The sequence below is a fragment of the Mercenaria mercenaria genome, chromosome 6, assembly GCF_021730395.1.
Source record: "Mercenaria mercenaria strain notata chromosome 6, MADL_Memer_1, whole genome shotgun sequence".
In the NCBI taxonomy this organism is placed as follows: domain Eukaryota; kingdom Metazoa; phylum Mollusca; class Bivalvia; order Venerida; family Veneridae; genus Mercenaria; species Mercenaria mercenaria.
This window is the reverse complement of record NC_069366.1, coordinates 489,733-511,364: the sequence shown is the minus strand read 5'-3', so window position 1 is coordinate 511,364 and position 21,632 is coordinate 489,733. Positions and strand designations below refer to the sequence as shown.

At 34.8% G+C, this 21,632-nt stretch overlaps 2 protein-coding genes and 1 non-coding gene across 4 annotated transcripts in view; 2 read left to right on the top strand and 1 right to left on the bottom strand.

The window, feature by feature from the left end:
• Nucleotides 1–863: 863 nt before the first annotated feature.
• LOC123549741 (cytoplasmic dynein 1 light intermediate chain 2-like) overlaps nt 864–21,632 on the bottom strand; it is a 42,078-nt gene continuing 21,309 nt past the window's right edge. The window contains exons 11-12 of the mRNA XM_045338060.2: nt 9,279–9,384; nt 864–7,479 (exon numbers count right to left, since the gene is read on the bottom strand). Of these exons, the coding sequence (XP_045193995.2) occupies nt 7,373–7,479; nt 9,279–9,384 (213 nt within the window). The 3' untranslated portion in view covers nt 864–7,372. The remainder of the gene's footprint in view (nt 7,480–9,278; nt 9,385–21,632) is intronic.
• On the top strand, nt 13,565–18,987 carry LOC128557554 (uncharacterized). 2 transcript variants are annotated; one of them, XM_053544926.1, is made up of 8 exons: nt 13,565–14,300; nt 15,309–15,489; nt 15,653–15,754; nt 16,189–16,314; nt 16,680–16,876; nt 17,162–17,973; nt 18,506–18,565; nt 18,825–18,987. In XM_053544926.1, the coding sequence occupies exons 1-7, from the start codon at nt 13,856–13,858 to the stop codon at nt 18,563–18,565; spliced, it is 1,923 nt and encodes a 640-aa protein (XP_053400901.1). In that variant the 5' UTR covers nt 13,565–13,855; the 3' UTR covers nt 18,825–18,987. The 2 variants fall into 2 exon arrangements, with proteins under 2 accessions (XP_053400901.1, XP_053400902.1); XM_053544927.1 differs by lacking the exon at nt 13,565–14,300 and adding an exon at nt 14,341–14,655.
• On the top strand, nt 15,123–15,194 carry Trnat-ggu (transfer RNA threonine (anticodon GGU)). Its single transcript has one exon. It is a non-coding gene; the product is annotated as a tRNA-Thr (tRNA).

Here is a 21,632-nt window from a genome sequence, read left to right as displayed (position 1 = left end):
GCAGACCATGATTAGCCTGCATGGACATGCAGGTTGATCTTGGTCTGCTCTAGGCGCAAAGGCAAAACCACTTGCTGCCAGAAGGCTAAAGGTTAATATTAAGCCAGTGTGGTTTCTGTATTTTTTGTGACGTAACATTTTTTTAATTTAACAAAGTTTAAACATTAACTTGGCTTTCATGGAATAGCAGCTTCACCAAGGTTGAAGGTTTGATGGGGAGGTAACATCAGATACTGCAAAAGATAAAGTAACATATTCAACTGTTTTTTGTTCTTTTTTGTTTTTGCTATGTTTAACATAACACAAACACAATTATAGGTCCAGTTCGAGCATCTGACAGTAGAGGAAGACCCAGGTGCCAGCATATTATTCCATCATGATAGGGCACCCGAGTAGAACCATCGACCTTCCGTAAGCTAGCTGGATGTCTTTCTCACATGAAGAATTCTATGCCCCAAGTGAGGCTCGAACCTACATTGGTGAGGGGCAAGTGATTTGAAACCACACAGCCACGGAGATGAAGCTGAAAAAGTTTATAAAATTCAGTCAAGAAGTCTTTCACCTAGAGAAGTGATCCTAATCTTGAGAAAGTGCAACAGATGTTGATCCTGTAAACTGCCTTGATGACATGAACATTTGAATCATCTCCTGAAAACCTTGCAATGGATTCAGGTGATACGGACTGGACACGAAATGAAACAGAGGGACAGGCAGACAGGAAACCAAGATCCTCCATCTGAGATTGAAATGTAGTTACTAGTTGTTCTGGAGCATAAAAAGCTTGTACTGGAGCATAAAAAAGGCTTGTTGTTTTCAATGTCTGTGCTGCAGAATGGACTTAACAAATACTCTAAACACATTCAGCAGTTTTTCTTAGTTTTATTTTTGCAGTAACATTTAATATGACCTAGACCCATTCAGTTATATTAAGATGAAAGATGTTAAAGCACACTATATGAGTACACAAAGTAACAAAGAGGAAAAAAACAAGATATCTGTTGGCAAAATGCCAAATTTTAACTACAACATCCACCAATAACAAGATGTCCTTTTCAATAAAAGAAAAAATCCATGATACTTCGGCAGATCAATACTTTTTTCACTGACTTGATTTTCCCTACAAATGTTGAAAGAAAATGCACTTTCTGACAAAAATAATACAGTATGCTGAGTTAAAATACAACATTTTCTTCATATTTTTCACACAAGCTTTTTACATTAAGGTCAGCAACATTTTTTTTTAGATTAAGTGATGAGAAATTTGCACAATGTTATTTTTGGTGGGTAGTGTAATGAATAAATATCTAACTGGCAAAATATCAAAAGCAGCTATATATATTGGTACAATCAGAACTATAAGACAGTGTGTTTAGTAGTACCTAATATAAATAATATGAAAAAAATCGGTTTTACAATAAATCTCTTGCAAAAATAAATTTAAAAATAAATTGAAATCAATACATTTTCAATATATTTTTTTTTATATAAAAAATTATAAATTTATGAATTAACTTCTTTGTATTTTTTAGCAGTTCATATTTCCTCTACATTCTGGTTTTAGAATAAATACCATTAAAGTCATGGATTTTGCAGATTTTATTATGAATCTTTATTTTAGTGTTAAACAAACCATTTTCCATATCTATATATTTTCACAATGAAGCAAAGAAACATCATAACACTGTTTAAATGTAATGTTTTACTTCCTATTATGTTACCATAGATACTGAACCTGGCATCAAAATACTTGGTAGTCAACAACAGAAAACTTGAAAGTCAAAAATCATGATTCCTTACCCAGCCCACAGAAGGCATTGAAAGGGAAAAAAAATATTGAAATAAAAAACCAGAGTACTTTACAGGATATATGAAAAATACAACCTCCTCATTTTACACAATACAAAATGAGATTACAGTAGGACTGTCTGTGATGGGCAAGTTACCAGTTCACACCATTTCAAACATCACACGTTAAACAGACAATTCGCGCAGACTAAAGTAATTTTCACTCACAGTAAGCTGTGAATTAATTTTCAATCACATTATTTCATACACACATGCACATAATAAAACTTTAATCTAGTACGTTTTATATAAATTCATTTATTTATTTCATATACAAGCACACAAACATGAAACATAAAAGAAACTGACTATATAATAGTGGTCAATGTCTTGTAAGTTACATGTCTAAGAATAGCATTCACTTAAAATAGTATTTCTGCACAGTCACCAAACATTACTTGAAACAGACTATAGTCTGTAAATAAAAATGGTTTTGAACAACAGATACCCGCAGCAACTGTCAATTTCTCTTAAACAGACTATACACGAGCAACTGTCAACTTATCTTACACAGACCATAAGAGAATGATATACAAAATGATGAATACTGGGTGTAATAAGCTTAATTATGATAACATATACAGATGAAAATATTGCAACTTTCTGAGCTTCTACATGCCTATGTGAAAAATAATGTCAGATGTGAGAAGAGCTAAAAATGTCAATTCTTGGCAATAAAATGATTAAATGCTTTAGAAAAATTCTAATATACTATTTGGTATATCTATTCAATAGAATGTGAAAAGAGTAAAACACTGTGTACAAACAAATCTGTTCTTTCCTTGGAGAAGATGTGAAGGTACTACTGTTACTACATATCTGTTCTTTCCTTGGAGAAGATGTGAAGGTACTACTGTTACTACATATTTAAAATTTAGAAAATAGTATTAGTTGTTAGTTACTATATTTCTAAGGATGTTTCAAGAAAATGTTACAGATATACTTATTCAGAGAGGACTGAAAAATAAGTAACCCCAGACAGAAGGAACAGTTTTGTTAAACCCTGCAGAATAAACCAATTGCACCGAACAGCTCGCCTAAATTCAGCAATACATTTAAAATGTATCCTCTGGTGAGAGAAAATTCTTTAAACTGCCAAGGACTTAAAAAAATGATGCACAAAAAAGAAAATAAATTTTAACACTACTGCCAAGATGCACTTGTTTAAAAGTACATGTTATATATCTATCACTAAATAAGATGTTTGTGTCAACTAATTTTGATATATTTCACAAAGATTAGATTATTTTTTTTGAGTGTCTCAATTACCACAACAATTATACAAGCACACAAATATAAACTGGAAGAAGTTATTTTTGTATTAAGGCCACTAAAAGCTTAAACCCTAATGCTAGATTGTCAACTTTTTTAACATAAATGTTCTACCTTTTATTTTTTTTTTGATTACAGAATTCTTCATAAAACCGATCCAAGAAAAAAAAAAAAAAATACACCTACTTTTCAGAGAATGTTGGCTAAACTTACGAAGCCTATTTACATGAACTAAATATGGACATATCTAAAATGATACTCTTGGTTACAATAAGACACGGAATGTGTATATCTGTATGGTCAAAGTAGAGTAGTTTAGGAACTGGTTGGTAAACAAGAGATTGCACACATTTTACAGTCAGATTTAAGTCTGTGTTAACAACAATTGAGAAATCAGAATCAGTTAAATATGTTGTTTTTCTATACTTCATCCATGTTAATTCTTCCTGGTAAGGAAAACTTAAACAACCAGTTCTTTTTTTTGTTGGGTTTACATCGCACCTACACAATTACAGGTCATATGGCAACTTTCCAGCTTTTAACGGTGGAGGAAGACCCCTGGTGCCCCTCCGTGCATTATTTCATCACAAGCGGGCACTTGGGTAGAACCACCGACCTTCCATACTCCAGCTGGATGGCTTCCTCACATGAAGAATTCAACGCCACGAGTGCGGCTCAAACTTCCCATTTTAAAAGCGTAAGTAACACTGAAAATATTATTTCTTCACCCTAGCAATTTAAATTTCTCCAGCAATATACAATTCACATTTTTTAAATACTCATTCAGTTAAAAAAAACTATTCTCAAAGCATCAAAATTGCTTTAACAGCAGTAAGTTTCAAAATTTAATCTGCAGATCAGGGATCATCCTAGGCCAAAATTTTAGGGAGAAGTGACTTCTCCCTCCACAGAATTTAGGGAGAAGTTGAGGAATTTAAGAAGAATCGGCATAGCATTCAGTTTCTTGCCTATATATATCCACTTTCTGTGGGTCTAGCTGTAACTTATAAACAGTAATTATTTAAGGAAATTGATTCTTGCATTATGATTTTCATGAATTTCTAAATAAAGTATAAACTTAACTATGAAAAAGTCGCTTTTAAATTTCTATCCGAAATTTACATGTCCGAAACTCGTAAATTTAACAGGTGCACGATCAAAACGCCGTGAAAATTTTCAATCATTTTTCGATTCTCGTGCTTTTATAATGCCCGATTTTTGCATCAACTTGTTCAGATTTATACATTTAACTTATTTATTTACTTCTTTTTTCGAAAATAATATCAAACTCGTAGATAATAGCATCTTTTTACAATATTTTCTACGGCAGTTCTGACGTCCGCAAAATCATTTTTTATCCACAGTACCCGAGCAATTCATTTACAGAAATTGACCGTAATCATGGAAATTGAAATAATTTTTGAAGTATTAAATCTTTAATAAAATGAAAGAATAATATACAGTTGTTGCATAAGATCATGCTCACGTTAAGTTTATCGGCTTTTTACACACCGATTGAAAATTTTCAAAATGGCGGCGGCTTACAATATTATTGATTGACACTGTGGGATATTAACGCTATGATTGGCTGAAGTTTGACAGGTGAGTAGGCGGGGTTGACTATGGATTTATCGATAATTTAATCTAGAATATGCATCAAGTTTTACAACTTTAAGTAAACAGGTAATAACTCGCTGAAAAACTCGGCGATTTGGATTTCGCCCAGAGGCGATAATTAGGCGAAGTGGCCGACTTTAAAGCGACTATATCGCTCAAATCGCCTTCTAGGATGATCCCTGGCAGATGCATCTTATCCTGCCCCAAAATACATGTGAGTTTTGTCTATATTGTTAGTTACTTCAACTAACTGCTTTAAAACATTAATAATTATATGCATATCTGGTGTTTGTTTATCATAGAAATCTCTCTGAAAATCTCTTTAAAAGAAAACAAAATATCACAGCACAATTCAACTTATTAACATAAAACAAGAAAACTTTACGTGATTACTAGTACACATAACATAATTACTGGAATATCATAAAATCCCTCGGACTATCTCCTTTACAGCTTCAATATGCACAAACTTCCTATCTCTAAAACAGTCCCAGGTAAACTTGTTTAACTCTGTTCCATTTAAGACATTCACTCTGCTTTTTCCTGAAAATTCAGCTAGTCCAGCAAATTGTCTTTTATATTTGTATTGTATAAGGGTCAGGAAATGAACCAGTACGTGTAAATCTGGCAAAGAGCAAATTCTCTGTATTTCAATCAAATGAACTAACAACCATAATTTATGTAAAATGACAGAAATTATCAGTTTTCTTCAACTGGAAAATCTTTTTTTATTTAAATAATCTTTTTTTATCCATAAAATTATCGATAAATACATATATTCTATCACTATCAAACAACAAAATCAAATCATTTCAAAACTTTTACATATAATAGCTGAAGTTCTAAAATTGTCTGAAATGAAGTTAAAGCCTGTTTATTGCAGAATTAATTCTCATTTATGAATTTCTTACAAATAAACCACAATCTCAGTTATACCTACTTTCAAAAAAAAAATATAAGCATGGCGATTTATGCATGCATGGAATATTTCATTACATACATCATCAAACACTCAATTCCTGCACATATTCATTTCAAATGTACTGCAATTTGAAGTTACAATTACATAATACACAGATTTTCATTTCATTTGTGTTTTTAACCAAATACTTTGAAATTATTAAACCAACATATAGCAAAAATGAAAACAAACAAAACGAAATAAAAACAGCACTTTTCCTTTATAAACATAAAATTAAACAGAAAAATAACTAAATGGGTTTCTTGGTCATAAAAATGTTGCAAGCTACGACACATTCTTTGGCACTGATATGTATTTCAAACAAATCTTTGAATCGGATAAAAGAACATTTTTGCAAGATATTTTATATATCTACTGCAGTGAAGGTAATTAAAAAAAAAGAGATAATAAACTGATAATAAATTAGCCAATTAATATAACCGTGTAAACATACTTCAGCGACCTCATGTCATGTAATAAAACATTTATTGAATGGGTTGGCAGTCAATAGTAGAAACTACTAACCAGCAAGCTATTTAATAAGAGTATACTATAAATGTACTACATACTTGAAAGTAATTTACTTAGTTTTTTTCAATTTAACAACAAATGCTTGCATTATAACAAAATGATAAAAAGATGACAAATTTTCTCCCATCTCCATTTAAAAAATATGGGAAACTTTTTGTGAATACTTTGATTTTAACGAAGAAATACAAATCAAAGACAAAGCATGCATCATAACCCATCATGTAAACTCAAAATCCTCTTTAAATTTACAAAGCAATAAATAAACAAACAATACAAAAAGTATTCCATTATAACATAAAGCACATTTTTTTTGCAATACAGATATTATCAATACAAGTATTATAATTTATGGACTATTTTACCTTGGCAATGACATCTGTTCAATCAGATATCATGGTATACATGTAATATATATGTTAACAATCAACTTTTCTGAATGACTCACTAGACAGGCACAGGCTGCTACATGCAATTCACAAAGCAAAAATAGAAATCAAACAACTATAGTTTATTTCAACATCTTACAGCAATGTAGTTATAGTCAGTTTCACTGTTTCAAGAATCTGTGCAATTCTACATTTTAAAATGTGTTACATGATCACATATATAAATACTGCATCTTAGTTTGCTTAAATATTCTAAAACTGACTTTCAACTTCTCCTTATTCCATAACTTACTGTTATGTTAAAACTTCTTTTCACTGACTTTCTGTAACATACTTAGGCAAAATTGAGGTGGCACTGACAGAATGTCCAAAAATGACAAGTATTTACATTGTAGGTTGATCATGAAACTATTTTAAAGTCTGATTTACATGCACAAATCACAGTTTCATAACTAAGCCCATTTTCTAGTGGAAATGTTATTTTTTCTGCAATAATGCCAGCAGACTACAATCACATGAACACAGAAGTGTCACAGTTCTCGACATACTTTATTCCCCTCATATCTTGTATATGGAGAGCACTGTCACATATATTCTGTAAGAGCCAATCAGATTGCAGAAATCGAGTCACATGATCACTGGTGGGACTGATAAGAATGGCTCGTTTTTTAAAGTGATGTTTTCGAAATATAAACAAAAATGATCACAGGATTGACCAATCAGGAAGCTTTATTTAGTCACATGGTCTGAAAGCAACCAATCAAGATGTAGAACTTGGTCCATTTGGATTCACATCTGAATGTGCTCTTTTTGTCTGTTTTGTGGTTTTTGTCATTTTTTCCAATTCAGCATGCACCCCAGCTGTATCTGAAATGTTGAAGATATAAGGTCAGGTAATGAAATCAATGGTATATGCCAATATCCCACCTGGGAGAAACCAAATGCTTAACATCAATCAACATTATAAAATAAGCCCGAAAACCTTTATAACCTCTTGAATGTTTTACAGATCTGTGACCATTTTTACAAATATCAATCTTGCTTTGTATGTCTCTGCTATCTTCAAGGAATTATTAATCTAACACATTTTAGTAACATAATCAAACTTCGTTCAAAGACTGGCAGACAGCATTTTCATTCTGCAAACAAGAGCTGTCACTAATGGTGACAAATGCCCCCGCAGCGCCTTGACCTTTGACCTGGTGACCCCAAAGTCAATAGGGGTCGTGTACTCAATAAGTACTATCAGCATGTAATGTTTGAAGGTCCTGGGTGTAGTGGTTCGCGAGTAAAGTGCCTTCATGCAAAAAGTTAACGTTGTGACAAACTAACGGACGGACAGTTGAAAACTAATATGCCTCCCTTCGGGGGCATAAAAATGAAAACATTCCCTAGAAGAAGTGACCTTTGACCTACAGGTGTTGATCTGGAACATCAGAGACTGCTTTACAAGTTCTATACCTTTGTTAGTATTACGTGTTTTTGTATTGTTGTTATGAATCAATCATACATCTGCTCTTGCTACAGAAGACCAAACTTGAGAATAGTGCATCCAGAATATCTAAGACCTAATAACAAGAGCTGTCACTATCAGTGACAAATACCCCCGAAGCGTGTCCAAGAACGCTCACAATATGCCAGAATAGTTTAGGTGTGAATCATTTTGTGTGACCTTGACCTGAGAGACCCGGGTCATAAGTCCAACACACCTACACTATGGTTAACATTTGTATCAAATTATTTTCGAATCCTTTGGTAAATGGCAGTTGTCCAGACAAGAAACAGACCCTGTTAACCTTTGACTTCTAAGTGTGACACTGACCTTGAAGCTAGGGGTCTGGGTCTTGTGCATGACATGTCATCTCATTATAGGGAACATTTGTGCCAAGTAATTTTAAAATCCCTTCACCAATGGCTCAGTTACGGACCGGACAAGAAACAGACCATGATAACTTTTAACCTCTGTGACCTTGACCTTACAGCTAGGGGTTTGGATCTTGCGTATGACACATCGTCTCATTATGGGGAACATTTATGCCAAGTAATTTCAAAATCCCTTGATGAATGGCAGAGTTATGAACCGGACACGAAACAGATCCTGTTAACCTTTGACCTTTAAGTGTGACCTTGACCTTGGAGCTAGGGGTCTAGGTCTTGCGCACGACACGTCATCTCATTATAGGGAACATTTATGCCAAGTAATTTTAAAATCCCTTCATCGATGGCAGAGTTATGGACTGGACAAGAAACAGACCATGTTAACCTTTAACCTCTAAGTGTAACCTTGACCTTTGAGCTAGGGTCTGGATCTTGCGCATGACACATCGTCTCATTATGGGGAACATTTATGCCAAGTAATTTCAAAATCCCTTGATGAATGGCAGAGTTATGAACCAGACAAGAAACAGACCCTGTTAACCTTTGACTTCTTAGTATGAACTTGACCTTGTAGCTAGGGGTCTTGGTCTTGTGCATGACATGTCGTCTCATTATGGTGAACATTTATGCCAAGTTATTTCAAAATCCCTTTATGGATGGCAGAGTTACAGCCCGGACAAGAATTTAAACGGACGCATGCACACACATACACAGGGACGGACAGTGCTATTTTAATATGCCCACCTTTGGGGCATAAAAAGCTTTTGTATAAACAAGTACAAGTATACCTGGTCTAGGTGAACCGGCTGCTCCTGTCTTTTTGTTCAATAAACTGTTGAAGAAATTGGCCAGCATTCCTTCACTTGTATTTGGACCACCAGCTTTACTATCCATCTGAAAATTATACAAATATTTATCAACATATTATTCCATAAATTCAAAAAATCTGCAGGTCTCATTTCATAAATTTGATAAATTTCTCGAGGTTATAGCAGTCTAAATACAGACTTTCAAGACTGCTTTAGCAGTCAGATTTCAATCAATCTTGAAGGAATCCTACGGTCACTTATTTCGTTCTATAATGTTCAGTTCAAAACTAGAGTAAGTATCAAGACATGGAAATCAAAGAAGTTGCAACGAGGCATTATTATATCCCATTTTAACCTGAGAAGTCTGTCTGTAAAAATTACCATTGTTTTCTTTTCACTTTAAATTCACAACTCCAATTCCAGTGATACACATATTCTTGAGACTTACTTACAGTAAACACAGACTTCCAAACATAAAACCACTTTGCCTCCTTTCTTGGAGTCTCAAAATAAAACCTAACTGTGGAAGACTGTAAAATGTGACAACACTGGTCTGCTAACTATCTTTCACTAATATTACTAAATACAATGTACAATCACTTCTTCACACTACCACAAACTGTACTAAGTCTTGCTCTTTAGCAGTAAAAGTGAAATAATAGAACATGAACTGATGTAATGTAGCTTTACTATTGGAAGCATCATGTTTCTATATAGCAACTGGAATCAACTAGAGCTATCACTAAAGGTGATTAATACCATTGGATGCTGCTTTTATACAGGGAAAGTACAATGTTGTGATCATGACCTTTAACCTCCTAGTGTGACCTTGACCTTGGATCCAGTGACCTGGGTTGTACATTTTGTATATTATCTTGATGACATTAACAATTGATTTATGAAAATCCTTCCAGAGTTTGAAGATTTTGATCTGACACATATTTAAGCTATTTAACTTTTGAACTCTGTGACCTTGAACCTTGGAAACAATGACCTGAGTTGTGCAAGTTCTGCATGTTATCTGGCTATTAACAACTGATGCTAATTTCACGAAATTCATTCAAGCGGTTTAAAGGATATGGAGTGGATGCAACATTAAGTTAATTAACCTTTGAGCTTCAAAATTTTTTTACCTTTAAGCTAGAAGCAAAACTTCGTCTTGTTCCTAGTGACATGGGTTGTATAAATTATGCACATCATCTTAATGAGGTTATCAACTCATGTAATTCTAAGAAAACCTTCCAAGCAGTAAAGAAGATATGGAGTGGTCACGATGGATGGACAGCCCAATGGACATGCGTGACACTAACAGAGCCCCAAAATACTTTATGTCTGGGTGTATAATACATCAAAATCATTTGATAGAATTATAACCAGCTATCTTGACTAAGTTTAAAGATCATACACTTGTTAGGACATCAAAATTTACCTGGTGCACGCATCATAAAAGTACTGTAATATTTTTAATAAACAAACTCAAAACGTTGTTAAAGCAACCAGTTCAAACATTAAATCAATCATAACATTCTTAACAAATTTTAAGTCCTTTTTACCAAGAAATACCAAAAAATTGTTAAAAAAGACTATATTAATTCTGGCACTGAGTCAATGACTGAGAAATGTTTGGACCAAGCTGATACTATCCAACGAAAACTTGTACTGGCATTTATGATTAAAAGTCTCTACTTCAAATACCATAGTTTAGATTCTAGCCAAACTCAGCTATAAATAACTCATCATTTTTTTTCAAAAAATCAGATGAGCTAAAAAATTACACTGGGACCCCGTTATAACGCTGTCGTCAGGGTCCAAAGTTTGAGACCCGCGGATCTAGCGGGGTTGAACTTATAACACGGTTTGGCCATGTCAGCGGTATATGCAATACCCCACCCCACCCACATGTATTAGACATATTCTGAACGCTGTTTTATACATAAGAAATTCTAATCGTAAAAGTGGGACATTTATTTATCTTAAATGCTACTGAAAAATTAATTAAAAGAATTATAACGCTGTGTCAGCTTCTCATTTCGTCGTGATTCTAAAAGAAAGATGGTATTGTGTATCCCGGAAGTAAATATATAAAGCTGAGTGAGAAGCACGCGGTCGTGAAAATTACATGTGCAACGCATGGGTTTATGTAACTAAAAGAGAGATAACGCGGACATTCTTAAAAAATAATTTTGAATTCATCAAAGAGCTATAATGTATTTTATACTTCTTTGAATTCATGTAGAAAATGGAGAAAATAAGATTGTTAAATCACTGTCGTTTCGTTAATTCCGATGTACTGAATGTGATGATTATGAAAAACGGCTGCATTTTATTACAAAACTGGGCCTTTTGTTTGATTTTTTATTCACTCAAATGTTCATGTCATCCGCTTAATTGGTGCAAACTTAAACGGTTTGATAGTTGACTGACCAAATAATACTTGTTATGCAAACAATGTAATTTTGCCACGGTACTGATTACCTAATTTTCACATGTCTACATGTATTCAAACTTTTAACAAAGGCAACATACGCAAACAAGTAAGCTAGCAGACAATTATTGATTTTTGTCACAGTTGTCAAGGCAAAGGTGTTAAAGTACACAGGTACATGCAGTTTTAACACTGGTTATGATCAAATTAAATAACATCCGCGGATTGGTTTTTGTTTTTGTTTTACCCCTGAAAATTCGGAAGCCGAGACCATACCGCGTTATAACGAATACTGCGGTATATCGAGTAGCCTTATAACGGGTTTCGAGTGTAGTAATTTATGTTGCTATTGTGACTAATTTCCTTACAAAATAGTCCCTAGCCTCTCTTGTATATAGATAACAGAACTATTTTAATACTGTATATACACAATTATATGTATAGTATATAGACTGAGATATGAGTTATATATGTGCAGAATTCTCTCTCCAGTACATATAATGATCAAAGATGACATAGCATGCTTCAATTTACAAGATGGTTTGAAGTTACTACTAGTTACATGAATCAATGAAAATTATGGCAATGTTTAACACAGAAATAGCAAAATCTGTATTATTTCTGCAAATCTGATTCATGAATACAGTGTCTTCACTGAAAAGTTGTGTGTTTTCTTTTTTTTTTACCAAAATGAGTAAGATTTAAAAATGAACAGGGCATGACATTGTATTAATTAATTAATTAAATTTTTATGACTGGTCTGTTGGGGTCAATTTTCTGTTGTATTTTTGTGAGGACATATCTACCCTCTCTAGACGACTTTATTTAAAGGAGTCGGAGAAAAATTCAACACCATCCTGTCCACAAAATACAGATTTTGCCATTCCCTTATCAGAATATAGAACAAGAGCACCAAATAGGTCCTAAATCGCTCATCTGATTGACTGCTATAGACCATGCAAAGATGCCTGGGACCAAGTTTTGTAATAACCATATGAAGTCTTTATTCATGCAACATTGTGCTGTGAATGCATCAGCACACATCCGTTTTAAATCAGTCATGCAAAGGTGCAACTGAATTTTTTTTTCTATTAATAGTTTTTGATATTTCAAGATGATGATGAAAGCAAGCATTGAAGTTTATTCACAGCAAGACAGGAAGTGATTAACTGTGAGATGTTACTGAAGAACACAGTTCATGCCGGACATCTCTCTATACAAGATACTCATCCTCAGCCTCTGGCACAGGTAAGCTAGTAACTCTAATGTAAGTAACAGCCACACAGCTATTTCAAGCAATACATCTGTAACTTACCAATTTCTACAAAAACAAAATCATATACAATGTGATTTCATAAATAACATGCATAACAAAATTGTGAAGACATGCATTCATATTGTTATTTTTTTACACTAACATATCCAACAAATAGTAGCCGAAATAATATTGAGTTTTATGCTGGATGTGCCAAAAAGCATAATATCTGACATAAATGATGGTTGCAGTTGAACCTTGTTAAATCTGTGATCAATCATCAAGTCGTTTCACCACAAGAAAATTTTATATACCAGGTAAAAACTGGTTTATGTGTTTTGTTCCTTATAAGCACAAATGACAGACTCTGGGGCATGATGACAGAAGACCCCAGATACCCCTCTGCATTATTTCAGGCAGAGACAGGCACATTGATAGAACCACTGACCTTCCATAACCCTCTTCACCGAAAACAATGCTGTTTGAAACCACAGTTACAAGGCATATAGCACGACGGTTACATTAAGTATTCTTGAACACCCTACTATTACTGGTTTCATTCCTTTAAGGATTACATGGTGTAATGATTTCCCGCGCTTTTCATTTACGATGATTACCGACATCGAAGAATTCGGCCAATGTCGGAAGTTTTCGACGTTTCCGGTGATTTCCGGTAGTTATCGAGTTTTGTGTATTTCTTTGTGATTTTTTTGACGTTTTATTTTCCAAATGCTAAACATTTATACGAATTGCTAAGAGAAACAAAATTTTACTACTAAAAGCTTTTTTATTCAAAAATTTATAAAATGTTTGTCGTCCTGTGACGTCACGCTTGGGGTATTTCCCAAAAATTGTTGCAATCGAAAGTAGAAAGGTATGGCCGACAAACGAGATTTTCGCGGAAGATTTGCTTCGGATAAGGGTAAAAGGCGCAGGAAACCCAAACTTATCGTTGACCATAACTATGCCAATGTTTTCCTGTGTGATGGAGACGATTGTAAAAGGAAAAAGTGTCCAAGTTCCTTGCACATGACTTTACCGCAAAAAGTAAACAAGAATGGTTGGAAAGTGGGTCGGAGGCTCATTGAACTGAATGTACTGCTACTCCATCTAAAATCATGCCGAAAATGCATGCTTGGTCCAGTGCCACTTATGTACAACAACATCGTTGGTGAATTGCAAAAAGGTTTAGGCGGATATCTATATGTTGTGTGCCAAAACCCAGACTGCAGCCACATAAATCGAGTGCCATATGGGAAGACCCACCATATAAAAAACAAGGGGGTGCCATGCTTTGTTATAAACACGAAACTTGGAGCAGGTAAACATCTTTTTTTAACATCGTCTTTGATGAAATTGGCTTTATTTTTTTTATTTATCAGGCATAGGCGGCTCTAGTCAAAGTAATTTGATGTTCAGATTGTTTTATATTTATGACGGGCAATCTAAACGTCAAAAATTTGAAGGACCGAAATAATGGAAGTTATTTTAGTTAAATCACAGTACACAGTCATGTAAAGTTATGTGTTTATATGGCGTGTAAACACACGCCACGGTAAATGTTGATCGTGTACAGTACATACAGAGGTTTAAATCATCAGAAAATTCGTAATTTTGGATATTATTTGATAATTTTAACATAGATTGATGAGGAATTGAATCCCCTTTCCATACATGTAAGTTATATTTTAATTTATGGCCAATTTGTGAAACCCCCTGTGTCGAAAATTCCTAAAAACACCAGAGAGGCTGGCTAGTTCTGGGTTGAATCTTTGAGATCTGCTACAATATGTAAAATAAGTATGTGTTTCATGTGAGCCGTGCCATGAGAAAACCAACAAAGTGGCTGCAAAGCCACCGTGGATCTGCGCAGTCTGGTCAGGATCCATGCTGTTTGCTTTCAAAACCTATTGCAGTTAGAGAAACCGATAGCGAACAGCATGGATTCTGACCAGACTGTCAGGATGCGCAGAGTGGTCTGGGTCCATGCTGGTAGCAAAGCGACTATGTTTGTTTTCTCATAGCGCGGCTCATGTAATTCTGATGCTTTGATGTCATAAAAATCTGATGTTTAAACGTTACTTTAGAAGTTAGTGTCACGGTATAGAACTTGAATATTAAAACGGGGAGAAAGTGTGCAGGCGGCCGGGTAGCTCAGTCGGTAGAGCATCGGAACGGTATTCCGAGGCCCCGGGTTCGAGTCCCGGTCTGGCTGCACATTTTACTCACCCTGTGACATTAGGCTGATCTGAATCTAAATTGCTTATAATGGCTGATTGTTTTTCTTTTCTTTTTTACGGGTAAAATAAACTTGCTCTTTTGTTTTCAGCTATGATTGACAGTTTGGGTGGTGCAGAGAAAGTGAACAATCTCCTAGCAGTCCTGAATTTGAAGGCGATTCATCCGAAGAACTTGAAACTAATGGAAACCCGTGCTGGTGAGGCTATTCAGGAGGTGTCCAGAGAATCCTGCAAAAATGCTGCAAAAGAAGCTTTTGAAAAAGAAATGAGGTATGTCTTATTTGTTATAAATATGCAAAAATTGTATATCCAAAAATCAACTTGTACTTCTAGGTAAGATGTTCGTCAGGTTGAAATACTGAACATATTTTGTTCTTTTTATCAGTTTTCTATATCATATAGTCAGGTACTTTTATGTACATGTATATTACAGTGATATTGCCCGGCAAGAGACTGAGCAAGCACATGAGCAAATGGTAGGAGAGATTGATGACCTAGGAGTGTGTCCTCTCCCTGGAGAATCTCCATCACTTCAGTATGTAAAATAATTTATTACCAGTTTTGATGCAAGGGCAGATCTAGTTTTTATGTGAGGCTGAGGTTCTGATCCCTGGCTTGATTCGCCCATAAAGATTTTTGTCGTTAAAACTAAAAAAAAATCAATTATATCAGTATATGAGCCGCTCCATGAGAAAACCAACAAAATGGCTTTGTGATCAGCATGGATCCAGACTGGTCAGGATCCATGCTATTCACTTTCAGTCTATTGCAATTAGAGAAACTGTTAGGAAACAGCATGGATCCTGACTAGACTGCGTGGACGCAAAGCCACTATGTTGGTTTTCTCATGGCGTGGCTCATATCATTAATTGTGATGTGACAATTTTGGTACTTTTTTAAAGATTTTTGATTATCGTTTGAGAATACTTCTACTTCCACTTTATTATATTATGAATATTCAAATTACAGACTCAGACTTCAAGCAAGGCCGGTAATTGAATGTGAAACAGATTCCGACGTTGAGAAAGATTCTGTACAGTCTGAAGTAAATGATCCAGTACCAGGTCCGCAGAATGAATCTTCTGTTATGACAAGGTAAAGTAAATCAATGCACAGTGGTAAATATTGTTCTATTCAGTGAGACCATGCACGATTCTGTCTTTCAATACTATTAACGTGCAAATAGGGCACTAAAATAAGTTAGCCCCAAGCAGATGAACAACCCTCTTATAGGGAATTGGTAAATTTTTATGACCTATCCACCGGTCGATTGTAACCATGGCCCATGGCAAGACCATGGCAGTGGTTTGAAAAATCAAAAGTCAAAGTCCCCACTATTCCCTCGGCCAGGGGAAGTCATTGTCACAACTGACTGGTGCATAATTACCATGCAAAAAAACATTCCTTATAACCATTTGCATGCAGCTAAGAAGCATTTATGATATAAATTATTTTTTCAGTACACCTCAGAATGTACTTCAGTCGTTACTTCATACAGAAAGAATAAGTCGTCTGTCGGCAATAAGATTCGCAAAACAATCGCCTAAGCTGAAATCAAGGAAAAGACTTGAGAAGAAGTTTCCATGTCGTACACGCACTGGAATGTCCTCTTCGTGTGATACAGCCTGGCAAAAGAAAGGTTTTGATTCGCTTACATGTGAGTAATTTTTGCTGTCCAAATTTAGTCTTCAGTATTTTGCTTTGAACTTGTAACTTTGCATACCTAATGTGGTGTCATAACCCTAGTCAGTAGATTTGTATCCAAGGGCAGATAACACCACCCAGCATTATGTTATGAATGCCTTCCCCTTCGAACAAAGATTTGTATTTCATTTCTTTCAGAGTTTGATTTAAAGATTGCAAATGAAAAAGTAAAGCATTATGTCAGTTTTATGTTTCAGTTTTCATGATATGCCTGCATGTTTGTTCTTTTACATTTTAGCTCACACCTTCTTCATGACAACAAACAAAGCAGGCAGGAGGAAAAAGGTCATCAAAACAATTGTTGGACATAGACATTGTGGCAAGTGCAAGTGGTGGAAGCGGAACAGGCAGGGTCAGAAAGTAAGAACTCATTATTGTGTAAAAAATCACACTGGGAGTGCAAGATCGATGGAAGCAGCCAGTGGTTTGAAAGGAGTTAGAGAGCTGTTCAGTGAAGGAACTCCTATTGAGTACTTGGAAGGAGATGGGGATAACACTTTGATAGCTAGGCTGAAATCAGATTTGAACATTTCTCTAAAGAAACGCTTTGACAAAAATCATGTTGTCAAAAATGTGACTGGGACATTGTATAAAATGAAGAGTGCCCTTAAACTAAGTGACAATGTTATATCACACATAAAAAAATGTTTGTCCTATGCTTTCTCAAAAAATCAAGGTGATAAAATTGGAATGGTGGAGAACATTCGGGCATTGATACCGCACCAATTCGCAGACCACACTCTCTGCCATGGACGATTCTGTGGCTATAAAAGAAGGCCGTCTGAGAAGTATGTGCACCGCAGTCTGCCATATATGACACCGCTACATGACAGTAATCTCAGGACCAAGCTACAGGCGGTGTTTGACACTGTGGCAGCCAATGCCCACAGTTACGTTGACCTTGGATCTAGTCAACAATGCGAGTCGGCCAACAGACGTGTCTCATTGCGCGCACCAAAGTCACATTATTATGGTGACACTAAGAGTCTGGACTACCGTGTGGAAGCGACTGCTGCTTGTATAAATGAGGGAAGACATTACCTATCGCAGGTACTATTATTCTCTTTTTCTATGTAATGTTTTAGTTGTGTAACTTCTGTTTTCTCTTGACAATATTTTACACCTCAGCTTAGTCAAGCATAAACAAGCTTATTATGATTTTGATCCATATTTATCAATATCAGACTGCCATATCATAAGTCTTATCTATTACAATCCATTTGTGCATGCTTTTATGGATCCAGACTGATAATCATGCTCATAATTTCATTAGCATGGTATGTGCTTGACTAAGCTGAATTTCTGGTTTTTGCAGTTATTGAAGTGTTTACAATAGCTATTAGTGTGTCTGGTCAAAACTTAATTTTGTAAGGTACAAATATTTGTTTTCTGAAAAAATGGGGACAAACACTATCTATCATAACATTGTATCATATAATAAGATTATCTAAAGTCACAAACAATACAATTTTTACACTGAAAGACCAGACATACGACTCTTTTCATACTGTTGTTCCAGTTTCAGTCAGTGTTTTGTTCTTACATTCTTGTTCCTTAATTTTTGTTTTTATTTGTTGCATAGTTTAGTCAACTACATGGACACAGTCACACCCAAAGTCATAAGAAGAGAACTCAAACATAGGTAATATTTTGCAATAATTATTATGTGATTTACTTACAGTAAATAAAATGTATACCAGGATGACAGTGTACTACTTTTTCTTATCTGTACATTTTCAGTATTTTAGCATTTGATCAAAATTCATTGTAAGGGCAGCATGTATAGATATATTGAATGAACGAAAAGTAATGTTTGTCCATATTATTCACTAAGATGTTGTATTTTGTTGATAACACTGTAATATAAATTTTTATTATCTAACTTGTAATATATGAAACAGGGATTTGTGAAGTTGGGGCTTTCTCCAGGAGAGTACACTATTCAACATTCGGAAAGACAGTTGAAACGACGGAGGGAACTGACAGATAGAGCCCTGTTACCATCATCTAAACGTCGGCGACTGGAGCTGAAGAAAGAACGGGCTGTCATTCAAGGGGCCAGTGAAGCAATGGAAGGGGACACATATCAGTCTGGTATATCCTTATATTTGTGGACTTTATATAGCCTCAGATATTATTTGTAACATTTCCTTTTCTTTAAATTTTATTATTTCAAAAGGGGAAAGATTTAGACGAGTATAGAATTTTTGTACAGAATGGTAATCGTATGCCTAGAAACTTCTTTTGATATTCATATGATTTATAATACTACATGAGCTACCTCAGGCAATAACCTATATGAAAGTAACTGTGACCACTTTGGATCCGGTCAGCTCTAAAGTCTAGTCTGTTCAAGATCCAAACTATTTGGGTCACATCTGTATGACAATGACTGAAAAGCAAACAGATCCTATCCAGACTACTGTTTAGCTTAGGGTGATTTTTGCTTGATGTAGCTCATATATGTAACGGACTATATGTCTGACATCAATATTTAGGGACTATTTTGCTTGATGTAGCTCATATATGTAACGGATTATATGTCTGACATCAATATTTAGGGACTATTTTATCATTCTTACAGGGATTGGTCATATGGAGGCAATTGATATAGAACGCATACCTGACGCTATTGCCCGTGGCAACTTCAAACCAGTCGTCATAGATGGAGAGCCAACCATCATAACATTTGATTTAGAAACAACAGGACTTAGTAAGTTATTTTACCTTTAAAATATTACAATGAGATTTTATCTACTACTTTCCATAACAACCTTTATTTGTCAGCAGAGAATGTTTGACTACAATGCATGCAGATGGGTGTCCTGTATAAATGGTCACTTTCCAGTCCAACAGTAGAATATCCCTCAGTTGCTTAGGGAACATTATGTATCCTTATTAGACTGGTCAAAATTATTGTAATGTTTGTTTCATTTGTCATTAATGAGCCATGTCATAAGAAAACCAATATAGTGCATTTGCAACCAGCATTGATCCAGACTGACAAGAAGAAAAAAAGAATTGTTATTTGTAAGAAAGTTATTACTATATTTCTTAAGAAGGCATTGAAAGTATATGAGCCGCGCCATGAGAAAACCAACAGAGTATATTTGCCACCAGCTTGGATCCGTACCAGCCTGAGCATCCACGCAGTCTAGTCAGGATCCATGCTGTTCACTTTCAAAGCCTATGTCAGTTAGAGAAACTGTTGATCCTGACCAGACTGCGCTGATGCTCAGGCTTCTCTTGATCTATGCTGGTCACAAACCTATTAGGTTGCTTTTCTCATGGCGCGGCTCAAAATTTTCTTATTGATTGTCATTTCAGTTGTGCACAGAGTGATGCCGGACATAACACAGATAGCTGCAAGTGACCAGTCGGGAAAGACATTCAATGTCTATGTCAACCCAATCCAGCCGATAAATCCGGAAGCAACGACAGTGACTGGAATTTCATTTGTTAATGGAGAAATGAAAGTTCGAGGACAGATAGTTCAATCTGTACATGTGAAGGATGCTGTTATCCAATTCTTGTCATGGTTGGAGCAGTTTAAAAATGTTGTTTTATGTGCCCATAACGGAAGAAGGTTCGACTTTCTGATCCTAGTTGAACTGCTTGAGAAACTTCATCTTAGTGAAAAGTTTAGTGAAATAGTTCCTGCTTTGTTGGACACAATGAGCATATTCAGGAAACAATATCCTAAAAGTTCACTGAAACAAGAAGATCTTGTCAAAACTCATTTAGGAATTACATATGATGCCCACAATGCTGTTGGTGATGTTATTAGTCTGGGCAAGCTTATCTCATATATGAATATTGACAAAAAAGAACTTATCAAAAACACCTTTTCAGTATCTGCAGTTTATAACAGTTTACAATTCAATAATGCAAAAGCTAAGAATATCCAATCTCTTGAAGTCTTGATTTACTCAGGAGTGTGTAAAAGACCCACTGCAGAAAATGTGGCCGGGTCAGGTTTGAACCTCGGATACCTTCGGCTCATCCATAAACGTCGAGGCGAGGACGGACTACGTGAAGTTTTTACTTCACTCAACAATGAAGGACTTCCAAGAGTAACCAATTCTAAAAAAGTGCTGGAAGACTTTATACCAAAATTGATAAACTATTTACTGAAGTAACATGTATAAATTAGAAAAGTACTGAAAGTTTGTAGCAAAATACAGCGAACCGAAGAAAATCTGAAAATTAGGGTACACATTTTCTAACTTTTATTTCTTCACTTACAGACGGTAAATTATTTTCAAATTGTGTTGTTGTATTCATTTGAATATATAGATAACATCTATGTATAGTTTAGTGATGGCATTACTTACATTATTCGGAAAAAAATATGTTTTTGTGTGACGACATGCTATTTTTTCCAAATATTTTAAGGATTTTTTGTATGTCAGAGTTCAACTTTTCTTACAAAAATAAGATTTTATTGAATAAAATAACACCATAATAGTTTTTTTTTAATTGAGAAACTATTTTCAGGATGTATTAATGCCTTAATTGCATAGAAATATTTGAAAAGTAAAAAAATCATGATTTTTTTAATTTTGCTTATTTCTCATTTGGGTCCATTTCCGAGAAGCTCAAATTTTGACATCAAATAAGCTAAATTTGAAAAAATCTGCGGTAAAAAGTTGGTAAAATGTGTATTTTAGTTGTTGAATGCTGAAATATCACAAATATCACAGATTTGG

Excerpts from the sequence above, each read along its gene's own strand:
- LOC128557554 (XM_053544926.1), top strand. The coding sequence starts at position 13,856 with ATGGCCGACAAACGAGATTTTCGCGGAAGATTTGCTTCGGATAAGGGT. Across the intron at positions 16,315-16,679 it reads GAATCTTCTGTTATGACAAG|TACACCTCAGAATGTACTTC; the intron begins GTAAAGTAAATC and ends TTATTTTTTCAG. Across the intron at positions 17,974-18,505 it reads GAAGACATTACCTATCGCAG|TTTAGTCAACTACATGGACA; the intron begins GTACTATTATTC and ends TTTGTTGCATAG.